The sequence below is a fragment of the Oncorhynchus mykiss genome, chromosome 7 (genome assembly GCF_057628025.1).
Source record: "Oncorhynchus mykiss isolate SJ-2025 chromosome 7, ASM5762802v1, whole genome shotgun sequence".
NCBI classification, from domain to species: domain Eukaryota; kingdom Metazoa; phylum Chordata; class Actinopteri; order Salmoniformes; family Salmonidae; genus Oncorhynchus; species Oncorhynchus mykiss.
This window is the reverse complement of record NC_143028.1, coordinates 60,472,306-60,491,329: the sequence shown is the minus strand read 5'-3', so window position 1 is coordinate 60,491,329 and position 19,024 is coordinate 60,472,306. Positions and strand designations below refer to the sequence as shown.

Here is a 19,024-nt window from a genome sequence, read left to right as displayed (position 1 = left end):
GAACCCCCCTCCATAGAGAGTCTGCTGCCCCAGTAGTTTTAACCAGATACCCAACTGAGCCTGTGGATCTTCAGCTGGAGCCCCTCAGTGACACGCCCCCTCCTGTAACCCTGTTCTTTTAGAACTTCGCATAGATGCCTGCTCTGCCTCTCCCCTCTCAGCTGCTTCAGCCTCCGTTGTGTTGGCCTTGTCCCAGAGTCTCCAGTACACCCAGATCCACACACAGCTGGTAGGAGAAACTGATCCCAGCGTGAGAACTACACTGACCTCCCACATAGTCCTTCACTGTGGTCTCTGCCACCACAAGCCATACTTAGTCAAATAACGCCAATCCTCCTTTTGCTCCAGTTGAAAAGTCCCCCAGTCCTGCAGTGGATGCAAAAACCAGCAAGACGCATAATCAGTAATTTTTTTCCAATACCCCTAGTCCCGTTACTGTTGCCAAGATGCCTAGTCCTATAACTGTTATTTATTTTATTGAACCTTTATTTAACTAGACAAATTCTTATTTACAATGACAGCCTACCAAAAGGCCTCCTGCGGGTACGGGGACTGGGATTAAAAATAAAACGAATAAATAAAATATAAATATAGGGCAAAACACACAACACTACATAGAGACCTAAGACGACAACATAGCATGGCAACACAACATGGTAGCAGCACAAAACATGGTACAAACATTGTGCACAGACAACAGCACAACGGTCAAAAAGGTAGAGACAACATTACATCACGCAAAGCAGCCACAACTGTCAGCAAGAGAGTCTTTGAATGAAGAGATTTAGATAACTGTCCAGTTTGAGTAGTTGTTGAAACTCGTTCCAGTCGCTAGCTGCAGCGGGCTGAAAGGAGTGACCCAGGGATGTGTGCGCTTTGGGGACCTTTTAACAGAATGTGATTGGCAGAATGGGTGTTGTATGTGGAGGATGAGGGCTGCAGTAGATATCTCAGATAGGGGGGAGTGAGGCCTAAGAGGGTTTTATAAATAAGCACCAACCAGTGGGTCTTGCGACGGGTATACAGAGGAGTATAGACTACAGTGATGTGTCCTATCAGGAGCATTGTTGGCAAATCCGATGGCAGAATGGTAAAGAATATCTAGCCGCTTGAGAGCGCCCTTACCTTAGCTGTTGCCAAGACGCCCGGTCCTGTAGCTGTTGCCAAGACGCCCCGGTCCGAAAACAAGCACCCTTCCTCCCTTAGCCCCCATTGCGCCTTCTTCCCCACCGAAGGAGAACCAGTCAGACACAACTACTGCTCAGCCACCAGAGCACCCTACTGCATGTACTGACTTGGGGATAATGTGGCCATGTCGGGAGCCCTTGCTGGAGGACACCCTCGACAGATTGCTGTCCTATGAGTTGACTCCGCCAGAGGGAGAAGTGGAGAATGCCAAGGTGACCCATCAGGACAAAGAGGAGCTTTATGCCATGGCAGGAACAAGGAAAGAACTCGGGAGGAACGGATTTACCCTGGACACATGCCTCTGGACAGGCGGGAGGGGATGATAACTCCCCTTGCCGAGGCCAGCTGGATAGACATATGTTTGACCCCGTCAACGTTCACAGGAACCGCCGATGCCACGCTGGACCTCCCCCTGAACCAGCCTTCGGCCGTGGAGAGGCTGTCCGTGTCGGGTCAAGTACGACGCTCTCTTAAAGGTTTTTTTTTTATCAGATGATTGCTCATTCTAGCCTGGTGGAATCGGGCTGATCGCTACGTTGGCCAGTCTTTTTCAATTCACTTATCAGTATGGGATTTCTCATAATTGAAACTGTTTTGAGTCTGTAATGAGGGGCATTATTCAAAATGAGAAAAAAGTCTGCTATTTGGATCACCAATCAATCAGAGGACGGCCTTATTCAAAGCACAGTATTTGACCGCGTGGGCTTTTGTCCTAAATCCACCCACTGTTTCTGAGAGGATGCTGATTGGTCCGTCAATTTTCTGGCTTATTCAAAACGCCCATCTATTGGATTTAGCCAGACTGATAAGTGAAATGAAATAGAATGGTGAAAGCCATGATCAGGCTTGTTCCACAATCATTCAATCATTCATTCCACAATCATTCAAGTTCCATCTAGCTCTGTAACAGTATGTTACTGTGCTGTTTTCAAATTATTTATAGATAGATAGATAGCAAGCAAGCAAGCATCTGGTCGAAGTTGTATCTTGTAAAGCGGAGAATGGTGACTTGTGAACTGCTCAAGGATAGAAGTCAGTGCAAAAGTCAAGAGATTTCACTGCCTACCATGGTCCATGTTGAAATCTCCGCTCTGCGTTGTTTACGGCTGGCTGTATTGCATTTATTACTGTGTGCATAGCTTTGTGGGGATTAGCTTGAGCTTGTCACTTTAACAATCAAGGTTGACGCAAACCTTCACCGCACAGCTGTGTGTAGCTTGCCACCTCCTGTGTAAATATTCTGGATTATGCACTATATATAGAAAAGTATGTGGACTCCCCTTCAATTAGTGGATTTGGCTATTTCAGCCACAACCATTGCTGGCAGGTGTATAACATTGAGCACCCAGCCATGCAATCTCCATAGACAACATTGGCAGTAGAATGGCCTTACTGAAGAGCTCAGTGACTTTCAACATGGCATCGTCATCAGTTCGTAAGATTTCTGCCCAGCTAGAGCTGCTCTGGTTAACTGTAAGTGCTGTTATTGTGAAGTGGAAACATCTAGGACCAACAATGGCTCAGCCGCGAAGTGGTAGGCCACACAAGCTCACAGAATGGAACCACTGAAGCGTGTAATGCGTAAAAATCATCTGTCCTTGGTTGCAACACTCACTACCGAGTTTCAAACTGCCTCAGGAAGCAACGTCAGCACAAGAACTGTTCATTGGGAGTTTGATGAAATGGGTTTCCATGACTGAGCAGCCACACACAAGCCTAAGATCACCATGTGCAATGCCAAGCATCAGCTAGAGTGGTGTAAATCTCGCCGCCATTGGACACTGGAGCAGTGGAAATTAGTTCTCTGGAGTGATGATGAATCACGCTTCACCATCTGGCAGTCCAAAGGATGAATCTGGGTTTGGCAGATGCCAGAAAAACACTACCTGCCCAAATGCATATTGCCAACTGTAAAGTTTGGTGGAGGAGTAATGGTATGGGGCTGTTTCATGGTTTGGCTATGCCCCTTAGTTCCAGTGAAGGGAAATCTTTTATTTTATTTATTTATTTTACCACTTTTTCTCCCCAATTTTGTGGTATGCAATTGTTTTTTTAGTAGCTACTATCTTGTCTCATCGCTACAACTCCCGTACGGGCTCAGGAGAGACGAAGGTTGAAAGTCATGCGTCCTCCGATACACAACCCAACCAAGCCGCACTGTTTCTTAACACAGCACGCATCCAACCCAGAAGCTAGCCCCACCATAGTCAGAGGAAACACCGTGCACCTGGCAACCTTGGTGAGCGCGCACTGCGCCCGGTCCGCCACAGGAGTCGCTAGTGCGCGATGAGACAAGGACATCCCTACCGGCCAAGCCCTCCCTAACCCGGATGACGCTAGGTCAATTGTGCGTCGCCCCACGGACCCCCCGGTCGCGGCCGGTTACAACAGAGCCTGGGCGCAAACCCAGAGTCTGATGGCACAGCTGGCGCTGCAGTACAGCGCCCTTAACCACTGCGCCACCCGGGAGGCAGGGAAATCTTATCGCTACAGCATACAATGATATACTAGACAATTCTGTGCTTCCAACTTTGTGGCAACAGTTTGGGGAAGGCCCTTTCCTGTTTCAGCATGACAATTTCCCTGTGCGCAGTCCATACAGAAATGGTTTAATCGCCCACATCAGTGCCCGACTTCACTAATGCTCTTGTTGCTGAATGGAAGCACGTCCCTGCAGCAATGTTCCAACATCTAGTGGAAAGCCTTCCCAGAAGAGTGGAGGCTGTTATAGCAGCAAATGGGGGACCTACTCCATATTTATGCCCATTATTTTGAAATTAATGTTCGTCAAGCAGGTGTCCACATTTTTGGTCATGTAGTGTATCTGTCCTAGTAAACAATATATGCCATTTAGCAGAGCATGACATGTTAGAGGACCTCAAGTGATTTTCTGAAGACTTGCCTCTTTCCTTGATTTGAGTCGTGCGAGAATTCAATCCAGAACTCAATCTTATTTGGGGTAATGAATCACATGTACACATAGATTTGGTGTAAATGGAGAATAAGAGCGGACCTAGTACCACTTCCAGGTGATGTGGAGAAGTTCTGTATCTGCCCCCTGTGGTCTCACTACTGGTGTCACCCAGGGTTAGGTACTTGATCCTCTTGTTTCCCTTGTACACACACAAACACATTATCTGTGCACATGTTTGGATGGAGGTGGGACAAACAGAAAACATGCAGGTGGCGTAGAGCAGGTTTATATGGGCCTTGGGAACCATCTTTAAGGAGCTACTTTTATGGACATTAGCAGGACTTGCTGCTTCTCTACAGTGACATTTCTGCTGAGTCAAAGACCATCGGTTTTGCTGCTTGCATTTTACGTCCGCCTGTGTATTGCATTAGATTTTCTAGTTTGTTTTGCACAGTGTGTCAGTTTTTGCATTCAGGAGAATGGCCATTTGCCAGAGTGGCCAGATGTGAAATGGACTACCTCGAAAAAGAGTGGAATTGAGTCGAGCGTAGTGCCCTTTGACTTTCACGATCAGCCTGTTTGTGCAAAGGGGCCTTGCTTGAAGGACTGTGCTTCTTGGTGTTTTTTGTACCCAGCCCCCCCACCGCGCTTAACTCCTTTTACCCAACTCTGTAGCTCAAGTTGATTATCCGCCGCACCAAAGAGATGCCCAATGTGCACCCCGTGTACCGAGATGGGCAGTTGTTGCGGGGTAAACTGGGTCCTGTCATCTTCACCCAGAACCACCTCATTACACAGCTGCAGGGGAAGCTGGGAATCGAACACAGTTGAGCACTTCACAAGCAGAAGTCCGACGACTCGCTTACTGAGGGGGTCATCGTTACGCAGTGCGTGCAGGATGACTGGACCTCGCCTGTGTTGGACAAGGTACAGAGAGGTGGCCGGAGCCAGTGATAAGTCATCTCACTGGGACACATTTGGACCTGCAGAGCAATACAGCACCTTCCAGTAGCTTGTTTCTTGATTAGTGCTGTTCTTTTAGAGTAACTTTACCAAGGCCATTTTCTATACCACACATACGGTGGGGCAAAAAAGTATTTGGTCAGCCACCAATTGTGCAAGTTCTCCCACTTAAAAAGACGAGAGAGGCCTGTAATTTTCATCATAGGTACACTTCAACTATGACAGACAAAAATGAGAAAAGAAATCCAGAAAATCACATGGTAGGATTTTTAATGAATTTATTTGCAAATTATGGTGGAAAATAAGTATTTGGTAAATTAAAGTTAATCAATACTTTGTTATATACCCTTTGTTGGCAATGACAGAGGTCAAAAGTTTTCTGTAAGTCTTCACAAGGTTTTCACACACTGTTGCTGGTATTTTGGCCCATTCCGCCATGCAGATCTCCTCTAGAGCAGTGATGTTTTGGGGCTGTTGCTGGGCAGCACGGACTTTCAACTCCAAAGATTTTCTATGGGGTTGAGATCTGGAGACTGGCTAGGCCACTCCAGGACCTTGAAATGCTTCTTACGAAGCCACTCCTTCGTTGCCCAGGCTGTGTGTTTGGGATCATTGTCATGCTGAAAGACCCAGCCACGTTTCATCTTCAATGCCCTTGCTGATGGAAGGAGGTTTTCACTCAAAATCTCACGATACATGGCCCCATTCATTCTTTCCTTTACACGGATCAGTCGTCCTGGTCCCTTTGCAGAAAAACAGCCCCAAAGCATGATGTTTCCACCCCCATGCTTCAGTAGGTTCTTTGGATGCAACTCAGCATTCTTTGTCCTCCAAACACGACGAGTTGAGTTTCTACCAAAACGTTATATTTTGGTTTCATCTGACCATATGACATTCTCCCAATCTTCTTCTGGATCATCCAAATGCTCTCTAGCAAACTTCAGACGGGCCTGGACATGTGTCCCCCTGCTTAAGCCAGTACGTCTGGCACTGCAGGATTTGAGTCCCTGGTGGTGTAGTGTGTTACTGATGGTAGGCTTTGTTACTTTGGTCCCAGCTCTCTGGGATTTTTGCTCACTGTTCTTGTGATCATTTTGACCCCACGGGGTGAGATCTTGCATGGAGCCCCAGATCGAGGGAGATTATCAGTGGTCTTGTATGTCTTCCATTTCCTAATAATTGCTCCCACAGTTGATTTCTTCAAACCAAGCTGCTTACTTATTGCAGATTCAGTCTTCCCAGCCTGGTGCAGGTCTACAATTTTGTTCCTGGTGTCCTTTGACAGCTCTTTGGTCTTGGCCATAGTGGAGTTTGGAGTGTGACTGTTTGAGGATGTGGAGTGGTGTCTTTTATACTGATAACAAGTTCAAACAGGTGCCATTAATACAGGTAACGAGTGGAGGACATTGGAGCCTCTTAAAGACGAAGTTACACACAGACATCTTGCTTGTTTGTAGGTGACCAAATACTTATTTTCCACCATAATTTGCAAATAAATTCATTAAAAATCCTACAATGTGATTTTTCTGGACAAATTTTTTCTCATTTTGTCTGTCATAGTTGAAGTGTACCTATGATGATAAATTACAGGCCTCCTCTTTAAGTGGGAGAACTTGCACAATTGGTGGCTGACAATACTTTTTTGCCCCACTGTATGGACTATGACTAGCGAACAGTTTCTCAACCATATTCTTCTGTAACAACTTGTTGAGAATTCATGTTTCCTTTGCACCACCTGAGGCGTTCTATTTCTTGTGGTTTAATTTCACTCATCTTTGACGTGTCTCTCCTCCTGCTCTCTGTCTCTGTCCACACCCAGATCATCATTCCTCCTGACTCGTCTGTCCGTCAGAGAAAAGTCACCCCCCCCCTCCGCAGTCCTATCTGGTGCCCAAAAATCCACCCCCTGACAAGCAAGACCCCTCTGCCACCCCCCCCCCCCCAAACCTGACTTTTGACTGTTTAACTTAACAAGCCTTTTTATTCAAGCCCTAACAGATATGAACAAGTTGAAATAACTTGACTGGTGAATTAGGTGACTGCGTAGTCTTCTGTTAAGATACTGATATACCACTACATCTCTTGATATATTTTCCAGTCAGTCCCAATTTGTTCCATCCCTGTTCCCCTTTAATTTGATTTTTACAAAGGTCTGTTGTTTACTGAAGGTTGCCTTTCGTTAGATTGAAGTCTGCCTATTTCTTTCCCTCTGTGGAATGAGACTGGGTCAGAAATGTCCAATGACCACACCATTGGAGAAGTGTAGTTCCCTCCCGCCTTGCTTCTGCCCATCAACAGCATACATTCAGTCTCACACTATCAATGGGCTCTATAGGTAAGCCGATAAGCATAGTTACTCTTGAACACAGTAGTCAGATTGAAGTGTCAGGGTTGGACTGCAGTGCTCTATGTTATGAAGGCATTATGTGATGAATCTTACATGTTCATTCTAGTCTGGAATGCAATGCCAGTGGCATTTTCCATTTCAGTCATTAACAAGACTGATTTCTGTTGGATGTCACGTAAACCCCAGGAGTTACTGCTGTGTCTATGGAGACACATTCAATTCAATAAAAAAAAATCATCATTTCACACCGAGGGGAAATTACTTCATAGGGGCAGATGTAATCAGGGTAGTTTGGTGAAGAGAGACTCTTCTATGTATTAATTAGGTTTCTGTGATAAATTGAACAGAACATGAATTGGGAAAGGAGCTCTATTTGGGTAACTGTGTTGTGTTCATGTGTTTTACTGTTTGTGTGTGCGGTTATTGTCTGTGTGTTTCTGTATGCGGTTATTGTCTGTGTTTCTGTATGTGTTTCTGTATGTGGTTATTGTCTGTGTGTTTCTGTATGTGGTTATTGTCTGTGTGTTTCTGTATGTGTTTCTGTATGTGGTTATTGTCTGTGTGTTTCTGTATGTGGTTATTGTCTGTGTTTCTGTATGTGTTTCTGTATGTGGTTATTGTCTGTGTGTTTCTGTATGTGGTTATTGTCTGTGTTTCTGTATGTGTGTTTCTGTATGTGGTTATTGTCTGTGTGTTTCTGTATGTGTTTCTGTATGTGGTTATTGTCTGTGTGTTTCTGTATGTGTGTTTCTGTATGTGGGTATTGTCTGTGTTTCTGTATGTGGGTATTGTCTGTGTGTTTCTGTATGTGGGTATTGTCTGTGTGTTTCTGTGCATCTGTTTCTTTCTCTGAGATGTCTTTCTGTGTGTGACCTGTCCACAGATCCTGGCCCAGGGGAAGAGCTCAGCCACTGCTCCCCCCAAACAGTCTAACAAGCTGGACAACATGCTGGGCAGCCTCCAGTCAGACCTCCATAAACTGGGCGTCCAGACTGTGGCCAAGGGAGTATGTGGGGCCTGCAACAAGCCCATTGTTGGACAGGTAACTTTACAAACACAGAGGCCACATTCATGCAGAACACATACCGGCTGCATGCACACACTCACACTTATATGCACACAGACACTCGTATTCCACTTTACTGGGCTTATTACATACGTTTTCTGGTCCCTTTTGAAAGTATTTCATGTTTCTGGGGTTGTTTTTTTTCCTTTTGGATATCCTAAGTCCATGTAGGTGTGAATGTGGTCCTGATTAGATGGATTGATTGATACACCCTGTTGTCCTGAGCTGCCTATAAAGCTTGCATGGTTTCCAATACAATACATTTTTAGCTCCTTATGGAAATTAAGTTAAGTACTGCCACCATAGAAAGGTAATTGTTCCACACAGAGCTGAGTCTGAACTGGAGAAACACACTGTTAGCCGATGTAAATCAATCATGCATTGATGTCAATGGGACATTGGCATGGGAAACTGAGGTCAGGTCATACACACATCTCGGGTTAGGATTCAACCCTGGGCCCATACTCATAAAAACTCTCAAAGTAAGAGTCCTGATCTAGGATCAGTGTTTCCCTTTGGAAAATAATGATTAATATTACATGGATGGGGGGGACCTGATCCTAGATCAACACTCCTACTAGACAGTTTATTAATACAAGCGCAGATTCACTAAGTCCAGTAATTCAATTCAGTTTGGGGCTGCTAGATTAGATTGTAAGTGTCTGTCTTGCCCTCTCCTCCCTGTGCCCAGGTGGTGACTGCCATGGGGCGCACATGGCACCCAGAGCACTTTGTGTGTACCCACTGTCAGGAGGAGATCGGCTCCAGGAACTTCTTTGAGCGGGACGGAGCACCTTACTGTGAGAAGGACTACCACAACCTGTTCTCCCCACGCTGCCACTACTGTAACGGACCTATCCTGGACGTTAGTATTACACACACAAACGAATGCACGCAAACACCCCACTGCTGCTGTTACTACTGCAACGGACTGATACTGGACTTAAGTATTACACACACACAATGCCACTCTGAATCCCACAGACCATCTTTGAGCCATCTTTTCCACACACCATCTCTGTTTTTCATTAGTTTGTCCTGTCTCACTCCGCACATCAACACTCACTCATTTCCTTGCGCTGACACACTGCACACATGAATACACATGCAAGCAAGCATGCTCACACACACACACTGCCTGGGGTGAGGCACCACAGCAGAAACAGGGAAGAGGAGAGCGACTGAACTTTCACCTCAGGATAGGCCAGATGATTCACAGTGGCGACAAGCTTCCTCATTGGTCCTGTGTGGTTTATTCATATCACTCCCCTTTCTTTCTATTACGGTCTCCCTCTCTTCTGACATGCTACTCTGTTCTCACTAGAACACACGGCCCTATGCTACTCTGTCCTCAGCAGTGCTGCCATCTGCTGGCTATAGATAAAATGGGCAAAATACTTAAAAATATGATACTTTAAATTCAATATGCTAACTACATTTGTCCCCTACAGAAAGTGGTGACGGCACTGGACAGGAACTGGCATCCGGAACACTTCTTCTGTGCTCAGTGTGGAGCTTTCTTTGGCCCAGAGGGTAAGCTACCCCCCTTTATCTCTCCCTTTATCTTTCTCCCTTCTCTATTCTTCTCTCTCTGTCTCGCTTCTCTTCCTCTTTTTTTCCTTTCTCTCTGCCCTCTCCTCTCGCTCTGTCGTCTTAAGGCAGTGTCTTTCTCTGCTCCCCCCTACAGGCTTCCATGAGAAGGATGGGAAGGCATATTGTCGGAAGGACTACTTTGACATGTTTGCGCCCAAGTGTGGAGGCTGTACCCGCGCCATCCTGGAGAACTACATATCAGCCCTCAACTCCCTCTGGCACCCTGAGTGTTTTGTCTGCAGGGTAAGTGGGTGTGGGCTGTGGTGCTATTCTAAGCGTATTATCCCTCATTTACATATGGTGTGACATACATTAGCTTTCATATAGTTCTTGAAACAGATTTTTTTTTTTTTTATCCTCCAGCACCTTCACCAATCGGTTTTGGGTGTGGGCAGATTCTACCTATTATACAGTTCTTTAGGTATTTCCAAAAACAGTATAGAAAGCCTTGATTGCCTCCTTCCCTTTTCTTCCCACCTCTATGCATTACAGGAGTGCTTCACCCCCTTTGTAAATGGGAGCTTCTTTGAGCACGAGGGCCAGCCCTACTGCGAGGGCCACTACCATGAGCGCCGCGGGTCCCTCTGCTCGGGCTGCCAAAAGCCCATCACAGGCCGCTGCATCACAGCAATGGCCAAGAAGTTCCACCCTGAGCACTTTGTCTGTGCCTTCTGCCTCAAGCAGCTCAACAAGGGCACCTTCAAAGAGCAGAATGACAAGCCCTACTGCCAGGGCTGCTTCATCAAGCTCTTCAGCTAGGAAGCTAGCCTCCCCCAGCCTGTTTGTGTGTGTGTGTACGCGCTTGTGCGTGTGTGTAGCTGTGTGCGCATTCTGTGTTCCAAATCTCTGCTGTTCTGCCCTAAGTGTGCACTTGCTCACTTCCCTTCATGAATTTAAAAGGAAATGACAGGTGTGAGAAATATGGTGGAAACTCCAGCCCAGTCCTATACCAATCCAATGCTTTTTAAATGTGTGGGAAGGAGTGCGCAGGTGCACGCTCCAGAGAAAAAGAAGAGAATCGGGCCACCGTGTGAGTGTTTTTCTAAAGGTGTAGACTGGGATAGAAGGCCGTCAGTGGCTATGATGAGGAAGCAGGGTTGTTCTTTACTGTGCATGTAGCTGAGATACGCGTGGCCATTAAACACCACAGCTCTCCCTACAGGTGCCTATTTGGAGGAGTTGGAGTGATCATTCCAAAATATATTTTTGTAGTTGCAAAACACTGTCTGTGCAATTGCAAATACATGCCTATAAACTGTCTCTTGATCTAAAACACACACAAGACAGATTTTTAACTTGAGAAGAGGAAAAGCTTTCTGGTCTCTCCCTCCTTCCTTTCTCTTCACTGCTCTAAGACCAGTTTAAACACTTGGTGCTCATTCTCAACTCAATCATAGATCCCTCTCTGCAACCCTCATGGGGACATTTTACAGCCTGGTATGGACAAGATATCAGTGTCCTATTTTTGTACACTTTTCCTATGGAAACTTTCATATACTTACGAGGACTGCTCAGCAACAGATTTCATTTTTTGTTTACCTGAAGTGTGTCTTATTTTGTCCAAACACATTGTTTTAAGAGGCGCGCACACACACTCAAGACTACTGCTCTTTTTATGCTATGGATTCTCACTTTCTAATTTCAGTACTTCAGTCTTTGCTTCACTGATTCTCATATCAATTCTCATTTATGTGAATCTGATTTCAAAAGGACGTACATTTGAATATTGTCTTACCCTTTAGGTGGACAGAGGTTGGTGGTTTGGGTCATTTTGGGTACCACACCTCTTTTTATTTTGGAGGAACTATGCTCATCCCTCACTTTCTATTAGCTTTGGGTAGGGAGACATCTCTTAGCTTGGCAACCAAACTGAGCACAGTATTCTTCAGTCTGGGGTAACCAGGCTAGTTTTTCTTTCTATGAGGAAAATACTGGAGCATGTTTATTTGAAACAGAACATGTTAATTGTGTGCATTTTACCTTTTTTATTTGCTACTGTATTTGTCCACACATTTAGCCAAGTTTTAAAATGAATTAATTCTGAGTGAATGGGGAGTACATTTCTTGGTGCAATGTTTTGCTGTAAATTTAGCTACTGACAATGTGTTTTCCCTCAGTTACTTAAAGACAAAGTAATACAGATAGGCTTGGTCCTTTTAATGTATTTGCTGCCAATTGCTAATACAATCACAACATTTTAGCAAAATTTGGTTTAGTGACATTGCGTAGTGTTGTCACTCTTTAGCTCACACTGATATGCAACGAGCCAGTTCTATGTGTGTATGTATGTATGTATGGTATGGTATGGTATGGTATGGTAGGTAGGTTGAAGTTTACATACACAAGTCCTGACATTTACTCCGAGTAAATATTCCCTGTCTTAGGTCAATTAGGATCACCACTTTATTTTAAGAATGTGAAATGTCAGAATAATATCAGAGAATTATTTATTTCAGCTTTTATTTCTTTCATCACATTCTCAGTGGGTCAGAAGTTTACATACTAATTGAGTGTATTTGGTAGCATTGCCTTTAAATTGTTTAACTTGGGTCAAAAGTTTCAGGTAGCCTTCCTCAAGCTTCCCACAATAAGTTGGGTAAATTTTGGCCATTCCTCCTGACAGAGCTGGTGTATCTGAGTCAGGTTTGTAGGCCTCCTTGCTCGCTCACACTTTTTCAGTTCTGACCACAAATGTTTTTTGGGGATTGAGGTTAGGGCTTTGTGATGACCACTCCAATACCTTGACTGTATTGTCCTTAAGCCTTTTTGCCACAACTTTGGAAGTATGCTTGGGGTCATTGTCCATTTGGAAGATATGTTTGCGACCAAACTTTAACTTCCTGACTGATTTCTTGAGATGTTACTTCAATATATCCACACAATTTTCCTGTCTCCATGATGCCATCTATTTTGTGAAGTGCACAAGTCCCTCCTGCAGCAAAGCACCCCCACAACATGATGTTGCCACTCCAGTGCTTCACGGTTGGGATGGTGTTCTTCAGCTTGCAAGCCGCCCCCTATTTCCTCCAAACAAAACAATGGTAATTCTGGCCAAACAGGTCTATTTTTGTTTCATCAGACCAGAGGACATTTCTCCAAAAAGTACAATCTTTGTCCCCATGTGCAGTTGCAAACCGTAGTCTGGCTTTTTTACGGCGGTTTTGGAGCAGTGGCTTCTTCCTTGCTGAGCGGCCTTTCAGGTTCTGACGAAATAGGAGTCGTTTTACTGTGGAAATAGATCATTTTGTACCGGTTTCCTCCAGCATCTTCACAGGGTCCTTTGCTGTTGTTCTGGGATTGATTTGCACTTTTCGCACCCAAGTACGTTAATCTCTAGGAGACAGAACACGTCTCCTTCCTGAGCGGTATGACGATTGCGTGGTCCCATGGTGTTTATACATGTGTACTATTGTTTGTACAGTTGGACGTGGTACCTTCAGGCATTTGGAAATTGCTCCCAAGGATGAACCAGACTTGTGGACATCTTTTGATTTTTGCATGATGTCAAGCAAAGAGGCACTGAGTTTGAAGGTAGGCCTTCAATTTAGCCCATCAGAAGCTTTTGAAGCCATGACATAATTTTCTGGAATTTTCCAAGCTGTTTAAAGGCACAGTCAACTCAGTGTATGTAAACTTCTGACCCACTGGAATTGTGATACATTGAATTCTAAGTGAAATGATCTGTTGTTGGAAAACAGTTGTTGGAAAAATTACTTGTCATGCACAAAGTAGATGTCCTAACCGACTTGCCAAAACTATAGTTAACAAGAAATTTGTGGAGAGGTTGAAAAATTTATTTTTAATGACTCCAACCTAAGTGGATGTAAACTTCTGACTTCAACTGTATATACATACACACACACTCAGTTGGGTTTCAGGCAACAGGGCAATTTCTTATGGACTGGAGAGGCATGCCATCCCCAAAACCTTTTGCGAACAACCCTGGATTCCTGTGATGTCCTCAGTCACATGGTAGTCTGGACACACATTGATCTGGAGTCAGTACCTGGTCTGATTACCAAATGGCACCCTATTCCCTATAAAGTGTAGTGCTTTTAAAAAGAAGTGCACTATATAGGTAATAAGGTGCCATTTGGGGTGCGGGCCTATCAGGATTGGGTAGGAACTGGTTACGTGTAATCTGATTACAAAAAAACTCAAGTTGCATTACCAGCAAAACTATTGTAATCAGATTACAGATAATTTTGAAAAACTAGATTACTTCTTGCTTTACTTTCAATTCAGAAAGGATGTTTGCAGGGAAAAAATACCTTATGACATCTTGTTTTCTTGATGACATTCAATTCAGCATTGAAAAAATACATTTAAGCTAGTTTCACCTGAGTGAGTCTGAGACCACTATGATGACGCACCAGATGCATTTGATTGATCTTTTTTTTTTCTTATTCTAATGCCTCTTAAAGGTCCAGTGCAGTCAATTGTGATTTTCTTTTTTTTAATGTATATTTTTCCACACTGAGGTTGGAATAATACTGTGATGTCTTTTTAGGGTAAGAGATGTTTGAAAAACAGATGGTAAATGAGTTAATAGACCAATAAGAGTTCCAAACATCACTTTCCCCTCCCAAACAGTCCTTCCAAAATTCTTGCATGACAAATTGCTCTTTGCTAAGAAGAAATGTTGGTTTATTTTTGACCATTTTAATTGAAAACAGCTGCGTTGGACATTTTAAGGGGAAAGTAATTCTAATCAGATTACGTTACGGAGTTTGGGTAATCCAAAATTTACATTACTGATTTGAATTTTGGACAGGTAACTAAGTATCTTAATGGATTACATTTAAAAAGTAACCTACCCAACCAGTCAATAATGGCACCTAGATCTCTTTGTAACCTGATCTCAAATAACTGCAATGGGGCAGGTTTGAGCGCTTGTTTTTGTTGGTAATTGATATACTGATTTGTTTTCAAGTGACCTAGTAGTGTTTCATATTTGCGTCATTGAAGAAGAGATTTTATCTTTACACATGTTGCTTATATTTTTATGCTAAATCATTTTTAAGGGTATATATACAAACATTTCATTTTAATTTCTGAACCCTTTGAAAGAATGAAGATATTTGTGCTAATGCCAAATGTTTTATGCAATTTCTTTAACACTGAGTTACAGTGAGCTCAAAGCATTGGGACAGTGAAACGTGTGTTGTTTTAGCTCTGTATTTCAGCTCTTTGCTACAATGACTGAGGTTAAAGTGCAGACTGTCAGCTTTAATTTGAGGGTATTTTCATCCATATCGGGTGAACCATTTAGAAATTACACCACTTTCTGTTCATAGAGGACCGACAGTATCGGAACAAATTTACTTGTGTATTAAAGAAGTCAAGTTTTATATTTGGTCCCATTCTCCTAGCACGCAATAATGACATTTGAGTCACTTTAATTGTAAATAAGAATAGAATGTTTCTAAACACTTCTACACTAGTTTTTCCCAATTGCTAAAACACATTTTTGCAAACTAGGCTGGTTTTATCAAAATACTTAACACAATTCACGCAACCAAAATCAAACACACTTCATTCATATTACCAGATTTTTGCCTAACCAACTACACACTGTTGGGCATAATGAAAAGCACTCATCTTTAGTTTGCTTTGCCATAATAGTTCAAATTGTAGAAAATTATTCAGACACACACATGCTGTTGAAACATTTTATTTTTTACCAAACAAGTCAGTGCAACATATGCACAGCAGATATATTTACTTTGGACTGAACAAAAATATGCTCACAAAAAAACAGTAAACTGAAAAAGAAAATTGCAGAAAAAATATATAGGGAAAAAAAGGCAAGAAAAATAATTAGGCAGCATCTTGCTGCACAGCTGGGTCTGGCCACAACGCCTCATCCACATCACAGCTGGGTCTGGCCACAACGCCTCATCCACATCACAGCTGGGTCTGGCCACAACGCCTCATCCACATCACAGCTGGGTCTGGCCACAACGCCTCGTCCACATCACAGCTGGGTCTGGCCACAACGCCTCGTCCACATCACAGCTGGGTCTGGCCACAACGCCTCGTCCACATCACAGCTGGGTCTGGCCACAACGCCTCATCCACATCACAGCTGGGTCTGGCCACAACGCCTTGTCCACATCACAGCTGGGTCTGGCCACAACGCCTCGTCCACATCACAGCTGGGTCTGGCCACAACGCCTCGGCCACATCACAGCTGGGTCTGGCCACAACGCCTCGGCCACATCACAGCTGGGTCTGGCCACAACGCCTCGGCCACATCACAGCTGGGTCTGGCCACAACGCCTCATCCACATCACAGCTGGGTCTGGCCACAACGCCTCATCCACATCACAGCTGGGTCTGGCCACAACGCCTCATCCACATCACAGCTGGGTCTGGCCACAACGCCTCATCCACATCACAGGCAATATCTTCCCTTGCCAGACATCGAGGGAAGAAGCGCCTAGAGTGCCTTATCCATCCCTGAATCGCACCCACATCAATCTCATCACATGCCTCTTCCATAGCCTGCACAAGAGGCATGAGCACAAAGGGCTGCCGGTCGTATACCTTCCATCGCCATGCCGAAAATAACTCTTCTATGGGGTTCAGAAATGGTGAGTATGGTGGGAGGTATTGCACGAGAAATGGTGGGTGGTCAGCAAACCAGTTTTGGACTGGGGCTGCACGATGAAAGCTCACGTTGTCCCATACTACAACGTACCGGGTTCTTTGATGGTCTGCATCATTCAGCTCTGGTGGTATGAGAATGTTGTGGAGTCTGTCCAGAAATGTGAGAATATGGGCTGTGTTGTATGGTCCAAGGTTGGCATGACGGTGGAGGACACCATGCGTATTGGAGATGGCAGCGCACATTGTGATGTTCCCACCACGTTGGCCAGGAACATCTATAATGGCTCTGTGGCCAATGATGTTTCTCCCCCTTCTTCTGGTCTTTGCTAGGTTGAACCCAGCCTCATCTATAAAGATGAACTCATGTGGGATTGCATGAGCATCCATTTCCAGTACTCCCTGAAAACAAAGAACAATAGCAGTCAATATGGTGTTATCCAGTACACTGGGAAACAAGGTTGTGTGTAGTGTACTTCAGTCAATATTGTACTTACATCCACATATGCTCGTCTGACCGCTTTGTTTCTTTGAGAGTTTCTCTCTAACGGCGCCTTATAAAGTTGTTTCGCTTGAGAATGCGAGCCAAAGTGGACAGACTGACTCGTTGAATGTTGTTGAATATGGTGTTGTCTTGGGTGATGTAGCTTTGAATTTCTCGTAATCTGATTTCATTATTTTCCAAAACCAAGTTTACAATGGCAGCTTCCTGTACCTAAGTGAACATTTGGCCCCTTCCTCCACCATGGTTGCGTCTCTCAGTCCTTCAGAAAAACAAAACAAAAATATAGGGCTTGGACAATGCAGCCTAAAGATATTTCCCCCACAGTAGAGTAAATTCTACAAGACATTTGTGCAGTTAGTGTATGACATCAGCCATTCATGAAGTAAACAGGTGTCACCCAACTGATACACTATGACATGGGGTGTACTACATAGTGTGAAAGAAATGTTACATACCTGTACTCCAGTCTAAATGTCCGGATGACACAGGCGGCAGTAAAATGGCTCAAGTTGGGCTGCACTCTCTGTCCAGCCTCTTGCATTGAAAGCCCATGGTTGATGACATGATCAACTAAGGTTGCTCTGATTTCATTTGAAAGTTGTCTTCTTTGGCCATGAACTCCTCTACCCCTCCCTCTCATTCTCACCCTCCCTCTCATTCTCACCCTCCCTCTCTCATTCTCCCCCCCTCCCTTAGCTCATGTTGTGTCATTTTGAATGGCAGTGTTTTGAAATGGCAAACATGTGACTTTATGTCAGATTGTTGTGTCTTATGCAGAGAACCGTGTGCAGTGCATTTAAAAAGTGCCATTTTTGAATTGCAAAATGTCTAAAGCAGAAAATGTGTTTAGACTTTTGGAGACTTGAGAAGAGGTTTTGCTCTGTGTGTCAGTTTAAATATTTGTGCTGTGCATGTCATTTTAGTGTGTTAGCAATTGGAAAAAACTAATGTGGATGCTACCATGATTATGGATAATCCTGAATGAATTGTGAATAATGAGTGAGGAAGTTAGAGGCATGAATATCATAACCCCCCCCAAAAAATTCTGACCTCCCCTGTTATTGTAATGTTGTATGTCTAACTTTCTCACTCATCATTATTTGCGATTCATTCAGGATTAAATGTAATCATGGTAGCATCCACATTAATGTAGAAGTGTTTAGAAACATTCTATTCTTATTTACAGTAAAAGTGACTCTAAAATGACACTACATTTTGTGCCCAAAGGAAATGTATGGTAAATAATCTGAAACACAACCAAAAGAATCAGCAAATGCATCCAACAAAGTTGTAGTCACACATGCTTGATATAATCATTGGATGATAGGAAACCCTAAAATGAAAGCTGACAGTCTGCACTTTAGCCTCTGTCATTGTATCAATTTAAAGAGCTGGAGTACAGAGCCAAAACAACAACAAATGTGTCACAGTCCCAATACTTTTGGAGCTCACTGTATATGGTGGACTTCCAAGTCCTTGCTGCGATCGGATTGGTGAAGCCGTTATGATGGAGCAGAACAACAATTGCTGCACCAGCCAGTGTCCTGGATTGCACCTCAAACAATTAGTGGCTTCCTCTTATCTAATTTCCTCCATATGATGTGAAAGTACTGGACAGGTGAAAACAAACACCTGGAATACAACCTTTAATATTGTTGTCACTCAGCCAATAGCTTACAATGAAGTGTAAATGAAGAAGAGACAAATAGGGAAGCCATTTTAGACTTCAGATGCACCTCTGGGTTTTGAGGGGGGGGGGGGGGGGGGGGGTCAGCAAAAGAGGGGCAAACAATGAGGGTTGTCTCACAGCACAGTATAGTCTGCAGTTGCTGTAAAATT

The 19,024-nt window shown here is 44.0% G+C and overlaps 1 protein-coding gene across 1 annotated transcript in view; it reads left to right on the top strand.

The window, feature by feature from the left end:
• LOC110528295 (paxillin) overlaps positions 1-15,422 on the top strand; it is a 58,958-nt gene extending 43,536 nt beyond the window's left edge. Inside the window, exons 7-11 of the mRNA XM_021610243.3 lie at positions 8,296-8,454; positions 9,170-9,343; positions 9,930-10,011; positions 10,166-10,314; positions 10,564-15,422. Of these exons, the coding sequence (XP_021465918.3) occupies positions 8,296-8,454; positions 9,170-9,343; positions 9,930-10,011; positions 10,166-10,314; positions 10,564-10,830 (831 nt within the window). The 3' untranslated portion in view covers positions 10,831-15,422. The remainder of the gene's footprint in view (positions 1-8,295; positions 8,455-9,169; positions 9,344-9,929; positions 10,012-10,165; positions 10,315-10,563) is intronic.
• Positions 15,423-19,024: the final 3,602 nt, after the last annotated feature.